Source organism: Protobothrops mucrosquamatus, unplaced genomic scaffold (genome assembly GCF_001527695.2).
Source record: "Protobothrops mucrosquamatus isolate PMUCROS unplaced genomic scaffold, P.Mucros_1.0 scaffold27, whole genome shotgun sequence".
NCBI classification, from domain to species: domain Eukaryota; kingdom Metazoa; phylum Chordata; class Lepidosauria; order Squamata; family Viperidae; genus Protobothrops; species Protobothrops mucrosquamatus.
In genome coordinates, this window is record NW_015386412.1 from 1,379,084 (window position 1) to 1,390,397 (window position 11,314).

General features: G+C 54.2%; 1 protein-coding gene across 1 annotated transcript in view; it reads left to right on the plus strand.

Annotated features, from left to right (window-relative positions):
• The window catches only part of PRTG (protogenin), a 58,699-nt gene that overhangs the window by 23,143 nt on the left and 24,242 nt on the right, over positions 1-11,314 (plus strand). The window contains exons 8-11 of the mRNA XM_015810990.1: positions 963-1,210; positions 2,704-2,868; positions 3,438-3,743; positions 4,287-4,475. Coding sequence (XP_015666476.1) covers positions 963-1,210; positions 2,704-2,868; positions 3,438-3,743; positions 4,287-4,475 — 908 coding nt within the window. The remainder of the gene's footprint in view (positions 1-962; positions 1,211-2,703; positions 2,869-3,437; positions 3,744-4,286; positions 4,476-11,314) is intronic.

An 11,314-nucleotide genomic window follows, 5' to 3' on the forward strand; every position in this document is an offset into this window, starting at 1 on the left:
CCAGCAAAAAGATCTCTGGTTTCCAGTCTACCGGTTGATCTATTATTTCTTCAATCCATCTTTTTATTTTAGTCCAGTATTTTTTTGCAACTGGGCATGTCCACCATAGATGATAATATGTTCCGTATACTTTTTTGCATTTCCAGCATGTTGGTGAATTATTCTGGAACATCTTGGCAAGCTTTGCTGGTGGAAGATGAAGGGGGCGTCTTCTCTTATCTGATTGACTCTGAAGTAATTCTCCACGTACGAGTTCTAACATTCTGGGTGGGAAATATCAAAGTCTGACAACCGGCCTATCTTAGCCTTCTGCAACCCTTGTCAACGCCTTCGCTGCAAACCTTTTGTTGGAAAGGGGTCCTTCTGCTGAGCTCACCTCCAGTGATTGTGTACTGGCAGGCAGAGTCACGATTCTGGACGCCGAACTTTCCCCAGGGCTTCAGGACTTCCTTAGTGAGTCCTATCTTCTTCTGTTGGTAATCTTACTTGCAGCGATCCCACCTTCGTCGCCACTGTTAAATTCGCAGGTTAAAGGCATTGCAAGGAAACGAGTAGTGTGAACAGCAAGTCTTCTTTATTCATTCACCAACAAACAGCAACAGAAAAAATGGTGCGCAGGCCTTTTATAGTGTCCTTGCAAAGGCCAGCATCAGCCAATGAATGCAAGGCTGTTTTCGCGCCTTGCGCATGTGTGCAAGGCTGGAGACAGCCATTCTGGTCCTGGGCAGCCTTGTGGTTTGCCCGGGACCCTTTGCAACATTTCTGAGCCTGCTGAATGATTCAGCAGGCCCAGGACATAAAAACTACCCTCCCAGCACTGCTCTGTGGGCAAGGCTTAAAGGCCTGGTTGACTCACACACTTATGAACCGGCCTTCTCTTTATCTGCTTGAGGCATCTTTTGCTTCTCACCTGCCTGCCTGCTTTGGCTCCCTTCTAATGCCTTCTCTTTTCATCTTTCCAGTAAATTGGTGATCAACCAGATCATCCCTGAAGATGATGCCATCTACCAATGTGTGGCCGAGAACAGCCAGGGCTCTGTCCTTGCCAGGGCACGCCTGACGGTGGTTCTCTCTGAAGACCGGCCCAGCGCACCTTGCAGTGTCCATGCAGAAACCGTGTCGAGCTCAGCCATTCTCTTGGCCTGGGAGAGGCCACTGTATAATTCTGACAAAGTGATTGCCTACTCAGTGCACTATATGAAGGCGGAAGGTGAGTGGAGCAGGGAAGGTGAGTGGAGCAGGGCCCACGGAAAGAGAGCTTCAGCACTGGGGCTGCTGGGAGGCCAGGAGAACAAAGGGGGGGTGAAACGCTCATGGGGCCAGGAGCCTTCTGGGTCCATGTGGGACCATCTATGGAGCTTCTTCTGTATGTGAGTGACCTTCAGGAGTTTCAGCAGCAGGTCCTACCTGGTCAGATCTCCGTCGGTATAGAAGGAAGAGTAGCATAACATTTAAAACCGTAAATAATTTTATGAAAAAATTTTCTAGTGGTCTAGAAACCTTTCTATTTATGACGTATTTAATCAACCTACTACCTGACTTTTCGACTATAACTAAGTAAGGTCACTTACCGATATAAATTGATCACACAGAGATCCTTTTTCTGGGTAAACCCGGGGTGCAAGAATCGCTGGCAAAGTAACGGTGGGCTTCCAGCATATCCTGGAAGGGGGGGCCAATCTCAACACCAGAACAGAAACAGGCTGTTGAGTCCCACCTGCTCGATCCTTGTGGGAGCAGAAGGCTGGCTTTGAGAGACCTTGAGCTGGGCCCCAGGGTGGGGCTCTTGAGAGACCTAATTGATGGGAGAGGGGTGGGAAGGGCTTCTCTCTTTTTGTTTCCCAAATGGGGTGGGAGGCTTCTCACAAGCCAGATAATTTTGCATGGATCAGAGGCATCTTTGCAGCAGTTCTCCAACATGGGAATTAAGCTTTCTCATGGTTGGGGTGGGGGGTGGGGGGCAAAGAAATGAGGGTCTCTTGAGGAGACCTGCTCTGGAAGATGATTTCTTCTTCAAACTTGGGGGAAGGGTAATTGTGGGGATGGGAAGAGCAGGGCTGTTGCTGATGCCTTGTTAGTGATTAAGAAAGAAGAAGATGGAGGGAGCAGCTTTCTCTTCCCTTGTGTTGGAGCCAGGAGCCGCAACACCACAGGAGGCCTCGCAGCCATTCACTGCATACAGGTTCCCTATGTGGCAAGTCAGAAATCATGCCTAATTAACACTCCTTTAATTGGAGGCTTGTGAGATGCTGATGAACGTGCCTAATTAAAATGCTATCAACAATTCAAAACTGTAGGAAAATCAACTGGGGGAATGTCAGCCCATTGCCTCCATTCTGAAGTGGAAGGGCTGCTGCTGCTTCAGACGGGGTGTATGTGTGTGCGCCTTTTACAGAGCGGATAGCCTGCTGACAGGCTTCGGGTGCTAAGGAGGGTCCAGAGCAGTTGCCAGCTCTTTCCTGCTTCAGAGGCCATTGACAGGCTGAGCCGGGCATCCAACATTTGGACATAAATTGCCACAGACGTTTTCCCCAGAATACCACTGAGCAAAAGATGCTCAGCTCTGTTTTAGATAAGAATCCATTTTTGATCTAAATCTCACACATTTTCTACCCTATTCATGCTATTTAGTGGCTTCCGAGGGAGCCTTCCACCCTAATATGCTCATGCTGCTGCTATTGGCCTGTTCTTTTTGTGTTCCAGGCTTAAACAACGAAGAATACCAAGTGGTGATTGGAAATGATACTACCCATTATATTATTGATGACTTGGACCCTGCCAGCAACTACACCTTCTACGTCGTGGCCTATATGCCCCTGGGGGCCAGCCAGATGTCTGACCACGTCACTCGCCATACATTGGAAGACGGTACTGGATTCCTTGCTGAAAAAGCTGCTACGAGAGACCCAGAACCCAGGGGTGGGGGACTGGTTGCAGCAGTTTAATCCATAGAGGACGACCCCCCTCCTGGGTTTGGTCAGACTCTGTAAGGGAGGGTCTGTTTGCATTCTTATGACCACCAAGCTGCCATAGCCCAAGGGGATCACGGTGGGGCTTGAGTCCTTTGGAATAGCAGGAACAGGCGTGTTCTGCACGGAGCCCCCCAGGATCCCTTTTCTTCAGCAGCAGAGGCCTGACTTGGCCTGTGCCCAGTTCCAGCGCTTTGACCGAGGAGAGTCAGAGTCTCTCAAGAACAGGGCCCTCCGTTTCAATTACAAACCTATGGAAACAAAACATGAAGAACAGTGGAAGTGTGAGAAGCAGCAGGGAAGGATCTCTGTCAAGGCTTCTCTCTGTCTCTCTCTCTCTCTGTGTCTCTCTCTGTCTCTCTCTTTCTCTCAGAAGGCTCAGTCCCTTAACTCTTTCTATTCCAGCACGCAGCCTCCCTCAGGCCCTTGGAGGGGCTGACTCTGTCTTCCATCTTTCCTCCTCCTTAGTCCCGCTGAGGGCTCCTGAGCTCAGCCTGACCAGCAGAAGCCCCTCTGACGTCCTCATCTCCTGGCTGCCCATCCCGGCCAAGTACCGGCGAGGGGAGCTGGTGGCTTTCCGCCTCTCCTTCCGTCTCAGCACGGAGAGCAGCATCCAGGCACTGGAGCTCCCGGGAACCACCTACGAATACCTGCTCCAGGGGCTGAAGCCCGACAGCATCTACTTGGCTCGTATTTCTGCTGCCACAAAAGTTGGTTGGGGCGAGGCCTCTCTGTGGACTTCCCATCGCACCCCAAAAGCCACCAGTGTCAAAGGTGCCCCCTATTTTTCCACCAAATGAGCAGCAGAGCTATTCTGTCTGAATAGAGTGTCCCTCCACCCGAGAAAGAGTCAGGGGTTGGCCAGTTTTGTGTAGACTGAGGGGGCTTTGGATGGGCTGCTCCCAAACATTGTGGCTCTTCCTTCCTTAATAACATTGTTTGTGACAAGCAAAAGGCAAATAAAGCCACGGGGAAAAGGGGAGGGGGGTTTACAGGGAGAAGATGCTGCTGCTGCTACTAAGATTGCCAGAGAGTCCATTGTGAGATGGCTTTCTTCTCAAGCACTGGGGCCAGGATATGGTGGGCCCCAGTTTGTTTTGTGGTGAGCTGTGAGATGGTCAGCCATATAATTTCAGCAAATAAATAAACGTGTCTAATTTTGGCACGATTGCAATGCCTCCCACCCCCTTTATCAAACCAAAGGGTGGCAAAGCACTAATGTGAAGTTGCCAGTCTGTAAGACTGGCTATTAGATTAAGGTATAAGTTCTCCCCTGATACTCTTTAAGTTGAGCCTTTTGTATCCATTCTTTCCCAGCACCAAAGTCTCCTGAATTGCGCCTGGAACCTCTGAACTGCACAACAATCACTGTGAGGTGGCAGCAAGAGCTTGCAGATGGGGCCGCCATCCAAGGCTACAAGCTGTACTATAAGGAAGAAGGCCAGCAAGAGAGTGGGCCAATTCTGCTGAGGGCCAGGGACTCCACCTACACTGTCAGCGGCCTGGGTGAGCAGGACCTGACTCTCTTTCCCGATGACCCTCTCAGCTCAGGGGGGAGGGCTTCCTTCACCGCTATCGGGAGCAACAGAGAGCAAGAAGGGTGGTCAGTGAAGGCCGGTTGTGGCCCTCATGAGGTAGCAGAGACGTGGCCCAACTTATTCATGGGCAGTCTGGGGTTGGAGGAAGCAGTTAGGGGGCCATATTTGCTGCTGACACTGGAATATTGTTGGTGTTGGAAAGGAAGAAGCAGCCAAATGCTCACATGGTTGTGCTTAAGCTAAGCTAAAACTGCATGTGGCATACTGGGTGGAAGCTTGTGTATGGTGAGGGCATCCGAATGGGCAGAGCCTGACCAGGAGGTGTATTGGAAATGTGCTGGGCATTTCCATGGAAACACACCCAGGACAAGCAAGAGAGTCCCAATTAAGGCTGTGTCAAGTTTCCACTAGTATCATCCATTGCAGAGATGGTGCTCAGTTGAGCTCCCAGACATTCAAGTGGGGTCCCTTGAGAGGGCATTAACAGGCATCGGATGGTCCCCTTGGCACAGTTCACAGTCATTTTTCAGGCTGTTCTGTCAAGCTGGCAGCCTGTGGAGTAGCTGCCTTTGAAGAGCAGCCCTTTCCCCACCCTACTGGGCAGGGCCACCCCCTTCCCTTTCTGGCAGGAAGATGCAAGCAAGCTCTCTGCCCCTGGAAGCCAAGGGTCTTGCATAGACACCCACGTCCCCTCAGACCTGGGGTCCCGACTGCCTGCTTGGTGTCCACTATTTATTTTTGAATGCTCCACATTATGTCCTTGAATTCTGGGCTGCCCCACCAACTCAACCCCCTTGGTGATGGTGCCCAATGTCCCAGACACTGATTATTCAGTAGTGGTGGTGGTTCTTTGAACTCATATGGCTGTCTGTATTATTGCTTGGAAACTGGGTTGGTATCTTTGCCACTCTTCATTTGATCCTTCTGACATTTTTCTGGCATTGAAATTTCCTGAGGCGGCCCTTGGCAGATTTCTCAATGTATTGTTTGGGCAGTGTTTGAGGAATAAACACAGAATTTTTTGCTTTGCGGAAGATCCTAGCCCTACAGCCAAGTGTGGTAAGAAGGAAGATTAAAGGGGAGCACAAGAACCATGCTTACGGGTGGCCTTGTGTCTTTTTCCCTATGACTGGCTGGGCGAGCCTGAAGCCTTCTGGTTTGTTTGGGAGAAGAGACACACACGAGGGAAGGCAATAAAAACCTCATGGCGGCTGCTTTTCTAGAGGGGCTTCTCCCTCCCCCCTCTCAGGCTCTGCCAATCTCCTGTCCTCAGATAATCCTCTTAGGGTGGTGCATACATGGTGATTGAAGAGGAAAGTCTGTCTGACCCCATGGCATGAACAAGGAGCCAGCCTGGGCAGGCCTTGCCACAGTGAAAGTCCATGGCTTCTGCAGAAGTCTCAGACCACGTCAATCAATCCTGATGCTTAAGCTGCCTAGACTCAACTTGTCTAGGCTCAACTCCCTCCACAAGTTGACTTCTGTGCTGTTTGATCCACACAGCAGGCCATGAGCCAGGGGGTCTCTGTTGATGAATCCTTGCTGCCACATCCTCCACCCTTCCTATAACTTCCCTGCCTCTGCTGCCAAGATGCCAGCTCCCTCAGTAGTATTCTCTTAAGCTTGGTGCTAGCTAATGAAAGAGGCTGGAGTCACCTCCAGATGACCCGAAAGCCACCTTTAGGACCCCTGATGGAAGTTGACGTTCTGGGCTCCCAAGAGGAAAGACAATCTCTGCATTTTTATTTTTTTAAAAAATGGAAATTGTAAGGCTGAAAGAGGAGTTGCCAAGCGGAAGATCGCCTCAGTCTTTTGGAAGCTGCCTGAGGGTGAAAAGTCATCTTTGATGGGAACCCAGAGTTTGGAGAATGACAGTTGCCTGCTACCTGGACAAAACACTCTTTAAGCTCCTATGTTGCAAATTCTGCCATTGCAGCTCATTTGCTTAAGCTTTGTTTTTAGCTCTCTGCTCTGCTACTATGTCAACATGGGTAGACATGTCTGAGCTGCTACTTGATGCCCAGGAGAGAGAGATGAAGAATCTGCTGGGAGGTCTGAGGTAACCTTTAGAACTGGATTCTGCCCCTTATTTCTTTGCTGAGTTGCCACTTCTGGAGCAAAGGAGAAACTCAAAGGAAAGCTTCACACTGCTTCCTTCTTTCCAACTTGGGATGAGCAATAAGGTGGCACTCCTTCGGTGACACCTGGACTTCCTGTGAAGTGGCCAAGGCTGGGTCTAGAGAAAGGTCAGGAGGTGTGACTCAGCTGGAGTTGCAGGAAATCCCTGTTCTGGGCCTCCATGGCCAGAGCTGCTCCTGGAAGTCCTCAGACAACATCCTGTCTTCTGTAATTTTCTCACCCTACAAGCTAAGCTACAAGTGACAGTGATGCCAACTGAGACAGTGTTTTCACTCTCTCACATGGGAGGGGAGATTTTTTTTTTGAAGGCACTGAAGGCTTCAGGAGAGGAAAACGTGAGCTGCTTCTTCTGTGCAAGAGTCTTGCCTTGGATTAGGCTTGAGGAGCTCCTCCTGATGAAAAGATGCCCCAGGCCTTCATTATACTTTGAATGCATAGTAGCACTTGGCAGTCAGCAAAAGAAGATGGCAGGGTCGGCAACCCGCGGCTCCGGAGCCACATGCGGCTCTTTGAGCCATCACCTGCGGCTCCAGAGCCCCCTCTGCCATTTGCAGAGAGAGAGACAGAGAGGCACTTACGCTTCCCTTCTCTCTCTCTCTCTCTCATGTGGACTTGCCCCCTCGCAGGGCTCCTGATTGGCCCTGTGCCCGGGCGCCCTGCCCCTGGGAGAAGCGTGGCCAGGAAGTGCCTTTTCTGGGCTGGCCCCATCCAAGGCGCACGTGGCCGTGGAGCCGCGGGGGGAAGCCCCAGGATCCCCGCTGAGAGCAGCCCGCCGGAGGCTCTGCTGAGCGGGCCAGCCCTCCAGCAAGCTGCGGCCCAAGGGAGAGCAGCCCCTGCAATCCCCAGCCAGCGCGGCCGTTGGCCCCGCTGGCTGGGAAGGCGTGCCGGAGTCCCGGCTGCCAGGAAGGAAGAGGGAGATGCAGCAATGGTAGGAGAGGGGAGCCTCCTCCTGGGGCCCGGCAGCGGCGGCGGCTTCCTTGCCCTCTTCCTCCTCCTCCCCTTCTTCCTCCTGTTGCCCCACGGGCGGCTCGGGCTGGCGCCAGGGCAAGAGGGGCACCGGGGGGGGAGCAGTCAGGCTGGCGGAGGGGCTGGTAGCCCCCGCCGCGACTACATCAGATGGACAGAGGGTGAGCCCGGGCAGCGCGGAGTCCCGGCGGCGGCGGCTTCCTCGCCCTCCTCCTCCCCTTCTTCCTCCTGCTGCCCCCCGGGGGGCAGTCCCGGCTGGGGCGGTGGCCGGCGCCAGCATCACTCCCTGGGCATCCGAACAAGCCACGTGTCTCCCCGGGCCAGGCCCGGCGGCAGTCCCAGCTGGGGTGGCGGCCAGCGGGAGCATTGCTGGCCCCATCCAAGGCGCTGGCAGCCAAGCCAGTTTGGTTGCCAAAAAAGTCACCTGGAGATGTTTCCACTTTATAATCTTGTCTTCGAGTTTTCTGCCCAAAATAAAACTCTGTTTGGATTTATAAGGCTGCTCAAGCCCTAATCTTGGACTCTGGCTGGCCCCTCCCCAAACTCAAACTGAGTACAAGAATCCTGAACTTGCTTGGCCTCTCTCCCTGCTGAAAGGGTCCCTGTCCCCCACCCTCCCTCGTGTTTGTGTTGCCCTGCGTTGTGCGGTCTGTCGGGTCCTTCTTTAATGGGGAAGCAGCCCAGAGCCAGGAATGATCCCCGGGAACACCACCACCACCACCCCCGCTTCCCCCAGCTCGATCTCAGCCGCACGTTGGGTTGCTCGGCCGGCGACTCAGGGCCTCCCCGTCTGCTCCTGGGGACGGTGGCTCCGGGGCAGAGGAGACCGCTGCAAGGGAGCCGCCTCCTCCTCCTCCGGAGCAACTCACAGGAACCCAGCGAAGGGAGGGAGCCTGTCGAACCAGCCAGGTCTCTCTGCACGGGGCGTGCCCTCGCCTGGAGCACCGGTTGCACCTGCCCTGTTCTCGCGGCCGGGTGTGATTCTGTCGGCCCTGAGCCGGCTCCCAGGAGGCTTCCCCGGTGACCCCCAGCTGCGGCCGCCTGGGAGGGGGGAGCTGGCACCCCCCATCCTTCCCAAGCTTCACCGCCTGTGACCCCCGAGCTCTGCTCCTAGGAGAGGCCAGAGGTGGGGAAAGGGCTCCTTGGGATGGAAGCGACTGCCAAAGCCGGGTGCAGCAGAACAAAGCCCGGCTGGCCCAGGGATTTCTGAGGAAGATGGGCAGACGGCGGGGCAGAAACGGGCCGCTCGCCCGCCGCAGCTCAGACATGCCTGCTACACATTCCTTCCTGCAACCTCATTCCTTCGTCGGCATGTGCCGGCCCTGGAGAGCCTGCTCGCAGTCAGGCGCGCAGCCGGTTTGGCTGGCACGCAAGGCCGGGGGGGAGGGAAAACCACCGCACCTCTGCCACCCGCCCCCACTGTCCGGGCAGCCGGCTCCCCTCTGGGATGGGACCCGGGCAGCAGCGGGCCAGGGCCTCCGCAGCACTGGGGGGCTTTTAAGAGGGGGGGCGGGGGCCGGCGGGGGCATCGCTCCCAGGCTGCTCCCTGGCAGCCGAGCTGGCCACGCATCTCCCGGGTCCGTGGTGCTCCGGGCGCTTTCTGCTGCCTCCTGCTCCCCCACGCTTGGCCTTCCCGGGACCTCCGCCCATTTTCCCACGCCTGCGCCTCCTTTCCCGCCGCCCAGCCTGGCCCAGCTCGCCCTCCTGCAGGATTTGGTGCTGGAAAGGCCGGCCGGCAGCTGGGGAGGCCGAGCAGCCCCAGCGAGGGAACCGCTCCCACCCCGTGGCCGGCTGGCCAGGAATCCTATCAGCTCGGGGGCCGCCTGACCGCCGCAGGAGTGTCCACGTCAGCTGCCTCCTGGTGGGCCCGCTAATTGTGGGCTCCCGACCGGCTTCCTCCGTGAGTCAGGCACCCGGGCCTCCGCGGAGCCGCCTCTAATTGCGCCCCGCGAGGGCCCGACCGAGCCCCAGCCTGACCTTCAAAACGCAGTTTGCCTGAATTCTTTCTGAACTGTAAGCTGTCCAGAGTCACTGAAAGGGGCAACCAGACATCTTGAGGGGAGAGGAAAGAGAAAGAGAGAGGGGAAAGAGAGAGAGAGAGAGAGAGAGAGAGAGAGAGAGAGAGAGAGAGAGGAAAGAAAGAGAGAGAGGAAGAGAGAGAGAGGAGAGGGGAAAAGGAGAGAGGGAGAGGAAAGAGAGAAACAGGGAGAGGAAAGAGAGAGAGGGAAGAGAGAGAAAGGAAAAAGAGAGGGAGTTCTGGCCAGTGACGGTACAAAGGGTGGTCGTCTACTTAAGGAGGCATGTCTGTCCAATAATGATTCCATTAACTGCCACATTGATCTTTGCCCAGCGCATCTATCTTTAAGAACTTGGTGCATGGGCAACCCCCCGTTCCATTGCAAACAGCTTGTGGAACCGTCATGTGTACAAGTTGTCAGAACACTAAGGAAACCCCCCCGATCTCCGTGTCATTCCCAACAATCAACTGACACCCTGGGGAAATATGAGCAGCATCCCGAAGACTCCCCACCCCCCGGAACGGACAAATACCCCCAGGAGACTGAGGAGGCACCGTATAGAATGGGGGGGAGGAATTGTGCTTTAACAACCAGCATGCACTGCCCTAGGCAATTGGGAAGCCCGATATGGCTTGATAGGAGCCCGTGGATCGATCAAATTCAACGGACTGTTCCAGCTGAAACCCAGGACCCCCCATTCCATCAGGAGGAGGAGAGAGCTACTCCCCCAACTCGGCTGGAGACGACGATCTATTCGCCGCATGGACTTTGGACCCCGGCACAAACACACTGGGGAGGGGAACGGAGCAAGCGGAGCGGCCTGCGTGGTGATAGGCAGGCGGAAGACACCGGCCGGGAGAAAAAGGGGAGGATCGCAACCCCTGACCTTCGCGTCTGTAATGGCAATTACATCGGACCTGAACAGGGGGGGGATAAGAAGGGAAAAAGCTGTGCCATCAGGAAGGAGACGGAGAAAGAAAATGGGGGTGCTGAGAAGCAGACTGTTGGCTGGGAAGGAGAAGGGGGAAGGACCGTAGCCCCTGATCATTGCATTCGCAATGGTAATTGCATCAGACTAAAAAAGGGGGGAGATAGGAGGATAAGAAGCTGTACCATAAAAAAGGGGACGGAGAGTGGGGGAGGCGTTGGAAAGCGGGTTGGGGCAACGTGTACTCGGCTATGGACAAGGAAAGGTGGAACGGTATTGGAAAGGACTAAAGGGGACAGGTATGAGGGTGATACGGAAAGAAAAACGGAAGATGGATCTGCGTGTGTGAAAGGGGATCCTCTATTGACATTTAGCTCCAAGGAGGAAAAACTCCCTGATGCTATTTGTGCGGATGGGAGGTGCAGGAGGGAGGCGGTTGCTGCCAAAGACCCAGCGTCTGGAACGTGCTTAGTCATGGCCGGCCCAATAACAAAGTCAAGGAGCCATGCGCACACGCTAGTCAAACTATAAGAGAGATTCTCCCACGGACCGGCATCTTATTTATTTATTTATTTATTTATTTTATTACATTTATATCCCGCCCTTCTCCTTGCGGACTCAGGGCGGCTAACAATCAGATAAAATACAAAAATACAATACACGTTTAAAATTAATTAAAAAGAAATATTTGAATCTGTTCCACTTAAAAGTAATTAAAACCCCTTTAAAATCCCTTAGGCCAGTCCCGCAAGCTGG